Below are 9783 nucleotides of genomic sequence, written 5' to 3'. Positions count from 1 at the left end.
AAGTCACATGTCTCCAATAATATATAGTAGGCATAATATAACGGCATTTTGACCGACCATGAATTATAATCAATATCATTTATTGATAATAATATTTCATGGGCTTGTAGTAGCTGCTGGCCTAACCACTTTCCCTAATTTGGTTTGTTTGCTTTATAATTTACCGAACCAGATGCTTAAATAAATATAATTGCAAAAAGATTTCACTACGGTATACACTTTTACACTTCATTCAAGCTAAGTTCTATAGGCTGTTGTTTATTTTCACTTAGGCCTGGTGCGAATGGTTAATTATTATGGTAATTATTCTTATCTCGCTAAAAGTCTTCCGTATACTATGGTTGTAATATGCACCACCGCCGATACACTTTCCACCATCAAGTAAACAGTGCGGGTTTTTACTTTATGCCAGGTTTATTTTATTTTATAAAATTAATAAACACATTCATTGACCATTATCGTTCTATTTCTGTTAAAAATAAAGTAACACCCGATTCGTTAGGTGTTAAAATACTTCATACACTAGACTAGACTCGAATCCAGATGACTGTCAACAGTCAGATAATATATACATAGTGACGGCTGCATATCGGGAGGTTTTGACGCTTTGACTGCCAAACATGGAAATCTGTATTATACTTCATTTTCATTTCTTCCTTCCTGAGATTCGTTATTAATAATTATTTAATTGATTTTAAGACATATATTAATGTGTTTATTTATAACATAATGCAGAGAGTGCAGATTATGCTTATTTACTTGCATGCATGCATTAAACAATAATATTTACTTTAATTCAAATTATTAAAATAAAAATAAATACAAATATGTAATTTTACACTTTCCTAAAATGTGGAAACAATAGGCCTCTAACCAGAGTACCATAAAAACATCTATTGGAACATTTTTTTCTGCGATTTTTGAATGTATTTTGAAAAATGTTTCATTCGGAAAATTTATGTTCTTCAATCATCGATTGGCTTATTATGTTATATTATTATTATTATTATTATATTTTTATAACCAAAAATGTCTTTATAATCATGTACGAAAATGCTTGGTCCTGTTTAAAAAAAACATCGTAAGCTCAGCTTAGTCAAGTAATAATGTACAAATAATACAATTGTTTCTGATTATTAAATGCGCAAGGTCAATACCAAAGAGTACCAACGAACATAATATTATACTTTCCTCAAGTCTCCAGTTATTGTTGTACATGATTTTACTGGTTAGTGTCATTTGCATGGTTCGCATTCCTTTACAATCGCCACCAAAACTTTTCCAGAAAATATTTGTGTAACACGCCAAGTGTGCAAAACTTGTTTAAAAAAGTATATATTCATTTTATATTAAGATGTGGTAAAAACATTTTGGCACACATGGCCTGTTATATGTTTGGAATAGTTTGGATAGCGCTCGTAAAGGTATCGAATAACCGTCTAGAAATTATACACATACAGTACAACGAAGACAACAAACGTTACAATGTCAATGCCACACACTAGGCATGTTTCTGGTGTAAAAATATCTTTCGCATAATAACACACTAAATTCAGTAGGCCTACATCAGATTAAGTTCTGTGTCTCTAAGATCGTTTTCGGTTTTAACAAGTCTATAACCCAGCTGTTTCATGACGGGTTCACATACAGATTGAACATCAAGAACATCCTGTAGATTCATGGTCTGTCTCCAAGCAAACGGTACCGTTTTCGAATCTTTAGCAACAACCATCGAACCATTGGAAAAATTAGTTACGTTCGTATTTTTTCCAATCCACGTTACAATTTCATTCGGCAAATTGAAACCAATAAAGTCGTATATTTGTTTAGATATTTTGAGTGGATTTAAAGATAAATCTTCATATTTTAACTCCATGTACCGGCTTCCACCATTCCATATGGATTTATCCTTCACTCGTTGCCGAGTTGTGGCAATAAAATTACAAAGATCACTTGATAAAGATGTGATGTTTGAAACACTTGTCCGAAAGTGACGCTTATTTGAGTTAATTGTTCCTCTTGGATCTCGAACAAGGTGTATGACTTTTAAATTCGTTCCTGGCGTTACTGCAAAACGTTCAAGGTGTTTTATTTTGAATAATCGTATCGTTTTTATGGCGACAAAATCTGATTGTTTACATCTGTTATTCATCTCTCTATAGATAGCAGAAATAGGCTGACGAGTAGAAGAACAAAACGAAGTATTACGCAGAACGCTGCCATAATAACACATGTAATCCGGAAAGTCGTGATACCAAATAGTATGGAACGGCAATTTAGTGAACTGACACGATAAAATTGCCTCTAATGTTGAACGACTGACATTTTTAATGTAGCCAGGGTCCACAGGTCTTTTATTAAAGAAACGCAAAAAGTGAAGCGGTTCAAACAAGTAAAAAGATCGCATATTGTTTCCAAAGAGCTCTCCAGTAAATGTTGATCCTGATCTCCTAAAGGTCATTAATACAACTTGTGCTCTTTTCTTTTCCACTAAATAATGCGAATGCAATAGAGGCTCTTGGTGTTGTGTTACTTGTCCGCTATTTAATATAGGTCCGTCTAAACGTTAAATAATAAAACCTTTCAAATATTATACAAACAAAAAACAGAAATTTTAAAGTTATTTTAGAAAAGCAATCCAGCCGAATATGACTATGAATTGATCTATTTATAGTTTCATGACGTAATTTAGTGTAGCACACAAATAACCACATGATCATGACAATGTTATGGGATTTTTTTTACACATACATACTGACAAATAAAAGAATAATTATTCTATACTTACATAGAAACATTGTTGACATAAAAGATAGAAGTACTATCATACAAAGTAGTATAAATAAACGTTTTATTTTCATTGCGTTTGAATCGAGACATCAACGTTGTGACGTCACCTTGTACCAGTATCTGAAAATAAGAAATAAGAGAACATTTTTCTTTGAGGTCCAACCTATGTTTTGTTTATTGACCCTTGTATAACTTACAACTAAAATAAAATCATCAATTGCATAGTTTACAAAATATCTTATTTCTTATTATTATTATCTTATATTATTACGTGTTTGCCATTCCATATTATCATATTTTGTAACAAACTTGTCAGATTTTGTAATAACCCTAGTCGATTCTGTAATAACTTGAGCTCTCTTGTAATAAAGTATTTTTTGTATTACAAAATACGACGTATCAAACGCGACTTCATAGAAAATGTAAGGTAGGCATATTACTTACTTTTTATATCGTCTTCTGTCGATGAAGCTGCACTGCGAAACATCCACGCAATACTAAAATGAAATAAATGAAAATCGCTCTGAAATCTAAATACTACATTTAAATTATTATTTCCGTTTATAGATTAATGTCAAGATCATAGTAAACCAGAAGCAGACAGGACTACGTATGCCTACTTTAATAATTACTCACCACTGCAGTTTAAATTATCGAAATAAGATCTAAATAAATCAAATTGGTTTTAAGCATCTATATTATTTTTAAATAAAGCACAAACCTTGTTTTTCTATAACGTTGGATTACAATCAGATCAGACAATTGTCTGTCTCGTCACAAAAACGTGACAGGCAAAATGTACTAAATGTGTATACTTAACCAACCTTATAATATACTTCACGTCATTTTCTTCGGGCTGTTTCCAAGTTCTGTTTAGGCCTACATGTGTTTGGACCAGTATCTGATCAGGCTAAACATTCATTGTCTAGGTAGTGTCTTGTTAAGGCTAGCCAGTACCGTCCTTCTATTTTATTTTGTATACATTCAATAATTAAATTATCGTTCAGGAAGTTGACTAATATGTTTCCTCGTTGAGTTCTATAGGACGTGTATCCTGGCCAATAGGAGCGGCGTATTTTCTGGTTGAATTACTATTTATAAATATCTGACATTTCCAATTTTTGAATTATGATTACGATTAACAATTCTCGTGTGGATATTTCGTTTTCCAGTCTCAGCGAAAACACCGAGCATGACAAGCAGATTCAACTCACTCTAGAGGGAACTTCGTAATTCAATTGGAGCTACTCTCGGGAATACAATTCTGCAGCCGAAATATTCCTTATTACATGGTGTACATTTCTGAGACGGATCGGGTACACACTTTTTTATTTATCAATAGGCCTCCAGAATGTATCATTTATAATGTTAGTGTTTTGATCGGGTATAAATATTGTTTTGAAAAAGTCTGTAGAGATTATTTAAATACACTATTTTACAAAAAGAGAAATATTACCACCATCTAAGTCTATCAAGTATGTTTTTTGCAGCACTTATGTATTCCTTTTGTCTTAAAGTGTATACAACTGGATTTACAGTAGAGTTACAGAGAACAACAAACCAGACGGTGCCAAAAGACCAGCGATAATCAGTCCAATCAGCGCAAGATATAACAGATATATAAAACAGTATAAGAGGAGTAGAAAATAATATATAAGCACCAAGCACGATAATCGTGGTCTTTGTTGCTTTAAGCTCAATTTTCAAAGTTTGTTTCTGTTCTTGTTGTAGCCGAATTGAACTTATTTCCGATTGGATACGTAAGTGATGACGTCTAGCAATACAATATATCAACATATATAAAACAACTGTAATACACAATTCAACTAACATTATCACAAATGCAATAAATTCTAAAAACAACATTTTAACAATTTGCTCGTGTGTACAAGTGTAAAATGTAGTTGGAGGAATGAAATACATACACAGTGCATTAGGTAGAATGAATAACCAAACGGTGGCAATAGATGCTCTGGAAACTATGTCCCTGCTGTTATATGACTGATATAGATAAGGTCTCGAGACTGCTATGTACCGGTCTATACTTAGAAAGAAGATATGATTCAACGAAATCATAGCAAATGTCTCGCGGAGAATCCCTGATGTTGTATGCAACTCAGGTAGGCCTATAAACAATACGATTGCGCTGAAGATCATTGTAAAACCAGTCAAAGTATCTACCACTGCTAGGCTAAAAATAAAATAATTACTAAGACAATGCATGTTCTTTGTTTTGCAGATCACAAATATGACAAATAAATTGCTGATAACTGCTGAAGATCCAATAATAGGGTATCCAATTGAATATAAGTAACTTTGATGCTCCATACCGCCAAAACGTTGGAAACTGAATGTGTTGGTGGGTTCGAGATTGTTGACTTATATACATGTACACTCATCGTGAATCTAATTCCAGTTTGTTTCTTAAAAGCAATTTAGACAACATGTAATTTGAACCAACAGCTTCTTAAATAACAATCAATACTCCTATATATATTAATTTTTGTTGTAAAAATACATTATCAAATTCTTTTGAAGTTAATTGCAAGCGTACAAAACAATAATCAACTGTAGGAACGAAAAGCGATCGAAACTCTTTATTAATTAACATTCAATCATAAGGTATTTCTTTGTAGAAATTTGATATCGGATCACTTACAAAAATGAAATATAAGTTTTTCTGAAAAACACATGTAATTTAAAGCAAAAAAAAGAATCAAATTAGCTGCTAGCCAATAGGGTTTTGGTTCAATTTAACCGTTTCTTTTGTCTTTTTGTAAGTGAAATAAGTTTTGTATTTTTAATGGAAGTGATTAAATTTGATAAAAATTCTGATTTTATTAATCTAATTATTAATGTTTTTAAGGAAAATACTGTACATCTTTAATTTTAACGCTAACCAAATTAAGAAAAAAGCTATATAAATAAGGTATTAGTCTAACTTGGTATGGAGATCGGATTCTTATGAGAAATAAAGTGTTCTGACGTCAGTTATACTAGAGTAAACATATCCCACGTCATGGCGGATAAATTGTTATCCATTTCCCACCACGCTAAAAAAAAGGAATTAAAAAAATATTGTTCAGCAATTGGCGCCCCATATAATTAATCTCAAGAATTATGATTTCTGCTTGAGAGTGATAGGAAAATGCACACAGAACAGATCGATCATGCTGCAGTAAAAAGAATCAAATAGAAAATTGTACAGCAAGAGAAACATTGACACAAACACTATTATTTGGAATCTAAGTCTATCAAGTATGTTTTTTGCAGCACTTATGTATTCCTTTTGTCTTAAAGTGTATACAACTGGATTTACAGTAGAGTTACTGAGAACGACAAACCAGACGGTGCCAAAAGACCAGCGATAATCAGTCCAATCGGCGCAAGATATAACACCTATATAAACAGTATAAGAGGAGTAGAAAACAATATATCAGCACCAAGCACGATAATCGTGGTCTTTGTTGCTTTAAGCTCAATTTTCAAAGTTTGTTTATGTTCTTGTTGTAGCCGGATTGAACTTATTTCCAATTGGATACGTAAGTGATGCAATCGGAATCGCAATGCAATGCATAATAAAAAAAAAAAATTTATATTTTAAAAATAAATAAATAAAAAAAAAATAATAGAAAAAAAACAAAAAACACAAGACAATGCATATGCTCTGTTTGCGAATCACAAATATGACAAATAAATTGCTTAGGCCTATTACTGCTGAATATCCAATAATAGGGTATCCGATTGAATATAAGTAACTTTGATACGCCATACCGCCAAAACGTTGGAAACAGAATGTGCTGGTGGGTTCGAGATTGCTGACTTAAATAATCTAATTCCAGTTTGTTTCTTAAAAGCGATTTAGACAACATGTAATTTGAACCAACAGCTTCTTAAATAACAATCAATGTTTAGCTAAAACCTTTGGAAAAATAACTTTGGATTTGTTGGTAGATTCAAGGCTTGAAGTTGCTGACTTAAATACACATACATTAATCTAATTCCAATTTGTTAATCTTAAAAGTATTAAACACGTCGTGTAATTTGAATCAAAAACATCTCCTTATATATCAATCAATACTGCTATATAATGTTTTTTTGTAAAGATTTAATATAGCATTTTCTTGAGGTTAATTAGAAGTATACAAACCAAGTTTCAACTACAGATACGAACAGCTTTTTAAATGAGAGAGGATATTTGTTTGTAGATATTTGATACTTTGTTCACACGTACATACATGTTAAGCAGATAATATTATACCACAGCTGAATGGATTCTTCTCATTTTTGACGATTGTGGTCACATGATTTTCAATAATTACTCCATTGAACTCTTACCTCATCAAAATTGCAATTTCGTTATGCGAGTGCAATTTTGTTATAGGCGAATAGAATTTCGGATACCCATGATAGTCAGGTGGCTTAACAACACATTTTGAGGAAATTGTTACATGGTGGACAAAAGCGCCAAATTTGGTTGACTGATAGTTTTCGAAAAATGAACCTGTAGTGTGCGCTGTCTATAATTCTTCTACCTTGCGTCCAAAATCTGAGCGCTGCTTTTTTCAAATGGTGTAGGCCATGGCCTAGCCTTTCGGTCAAAGTTGGCGTATTAATAATGAATGTCTTATATTCGTGCAATGGAACAAAACAGGTGTGTCGATGCAGTCATGCTGTTTTACTAATGACACACCAATGAATATTAAAATGATATATATTTAAACAAATTATATTTCTCTCTGTTTCAATTTTATTTATTTATTTGACCAACAAACCATAATATAAAATATATAGAGATTGATTGGTCAGAGACTGCTAAAGTAAATAAGATTAAATAAGAGTCAGAAGTCCCATGAACTAAAATTTAGACTTGTATATACAAACAAAAAACAATTATATATACAAACAAAATTAAATATGCAAAACATTCTACTATTCACGTATGCATTCCTTCTAAACATATTTTTGATCCAACTCTTATGAACTTCAATGCACATTACTGTTTATTTGTGCATGGCAATGTACTTTCATAAGTAATACATACATTATTGGATGCTTTTGATTAATATATCAACAATCGGAAGAAATTTAATTTTAGAGTAAGATCAGAAGATGATTCGAAGTATCTGGAAACTCCTATGATTTTCGCGAGATTTGAGAGGTCTGTATTTTAATAGCATAAATGTCCATTTCAATTTATTATCCTAAGAACTTCCATTTTTGACTAGTAATCGATCATCCGACAACTCATACTCATGACAATTTGAAATCCGGTAAGAGTTCAAGTCCATGCTTGTGAGTAAAAAGTAATCACTGTGATCGATCGATATATAAAATCATTTAGTAAACTGTGTTTGTATAGCTTATTAAACCAATTAAGTTGTCAATCATCTGGTACCTTATTCAAATGTGTAGTATCCGAAGCTTTATCTAAGATTAATAGCTGTACTGTATGTGCATAGAGTTAACCTACAAAACGGTCACATACAGTTTATAAGCTAAGTTATTATGTTCGTGAATCAGTACTTTTGTCAAACATGAATTGTTCATCCTCTGATACCGCTTTAATGAATGTAAACATATCACGTGATAAGCCAGGTGACTTAGAATATCGGCATTATTTATACCTGATAGGATATACAATATTTGGAATTTTTGCCATTATTGGCAATACATTTGTGATATATGTGATACGTTCCACCGGGCATATGTATTGTCTCAGCAATCATTTAATATGCAGCCTGGCGTCAGTAGATGTTATGACTGGTCTCATTATGGTATTTAATGCAGTTGCGTATTCAATTGAAGATTTGCAAATTGCTGTGTGGATAGTAACTGTTTTGAGAGAAATATTTGGTATCATGTCTCTCAACCATATATTCTTTTTGAGTATAGACCGATATATAGCAGTTTCTCGACCGTACTGGTATCAAAAACACAGCCAAAAAACGGGAATAACGCGAACAGTTCTTATCTCTGTTTGGTTAATTATTCTACCTTTTTCGCTATGTCTGTATGTCGTTCCTAGTGATACGTTTGTCGCTTGTCCGCATTCACCATTCGGGGATTTCGTACTTGTCGAATTTGTGACATACATGATGATGCTAGTTGAGATATTCACGACGGTTATTTTACACATTTTAATATTTTGCATTGCTAAACGTCATCAAAGACGTATCACAACAGAACTGAATGCAATTGAACTTAACACAAGACAGTTATTTAAGATCGAATTGAAGGCTTTCAAAACAACGATTATCGTGGTTGGAGCGTACTTATTGTTTAGTGCTCCACTAATGACTTTTTACGCGTTTGATATATTTTGCGCAGATTGGACTGATTACTATTTGTCGTTTGATGTTGTTTGGTTTGTACTTCTGTGTAACTCTTCTGTGAATCCTGTTGTTTACACTTTACGACAAAGTGAATACAGGACCAAATCAAGGTTAATACTACGTGACTTTAAATGGTCAATGCTACTGAAAATGTTTCCAAAAATGTTTTAGTCTATTTACACGCGACACTATCTATCTACTCCTGTCACGTGACTATAGTGAAACATATTGTAAGTACTGTACGGGGGGTTTGTAAACACATAATCTACTTTACTCAACTTTCTACCTAGTTATTTCAAATGATACGATAGACTTGTTTCCAGCTTTTATTATCATACTGTTAAAAAAAGAGGCTCTTGACTAGTGTTACAGGTATTACAACACTTCGTCATCTAGGTTAAGCCAATCAAAAATTCATTGGCCCGTGAAAACCGACCAACCAAAAAACGAGAGACAATCTTTTTAAATACATATACTTTCAATAAAGTCATAAAATGTAAAACGTGAGAAAGAAGCAGACTATAACAATAAATAAAATAAATATGAATAAAAACACATCGATTTCTATTTTCTATGAATGTGTACATTATGCGTTGAATAAATATAATTACGAAATATATACACTGTCAATGATGAAATGAATGAGTTTACCTAAAGC

At 32.1% G+C, this 9783-nt stretch overlaps 1 protein-coding gene across 1 annotated transcript; it reads right to left on the bottom strand.

Annotated features, from left to right (window-relative positions):
* Positions 1 to 450: 450 nt before the first annotated feature.
* Positions 451 to 3736, bottom strand: LOC144849767 (carbohydrate sulfotransferase 1-like). The gene is made up of 4 exons (XM_078706803.1): positions 3615 to 3736; positions 3235 to 3287; positions 2789 to 2910; positions 451 to 2559 (listed from the first exon to the last, which is right to left on the bottom strand). Exons 3-4 carry the CDS (start codon positions 2859 to 2861, stop codon positions 1562 to 1564), a joined length of 1071 nt encoding a protein of 356 aa, XP_078562929.1. The 5' UTR covers positions 2862 to 2910; positions 3235 to 3287; positions 3615 to 3736; the 3' UTR covers positions 451 to 1561.
* Between the last annotated feature and the right edge of the window lie 6047 nt (positions 3737 to 9783).

This window comes from Antedon bifida, chromosome 8 (genome assembly GCF_963402885.1).
Source record: "Antedon bifida chromosome 8, ecAntBifi1.1, whole genome shotgun sequence".
Lineage (NCBI taxonomy): Eukaryota > Metazoa > Echinodermata > Crinoidea > Comatulida > Antedonidae > Antedon > Antedon bifida.
This window is presented reverse-complemented; position numbering and strand designations above follow the sequence as displayed.

What these genes read in the sequence shown, in the direction of transcription:
- LOC144849767 (XM_078706803.1), bottom strand. Translation starts at nt 2,861, where the DNA reads ATGAAAATAAAACGTTTATTTATACTACTTTGTATGATAGTACTTCTA. An exon ending in TATGTCAACAATGTTTCTAT is followed by an intron (nt 2,560 to 2,788) that starts GTAAGTATAGAA and finishes TTTAACGTTTAG; the next exon opens with ACGGACCTATATTAAATAGC.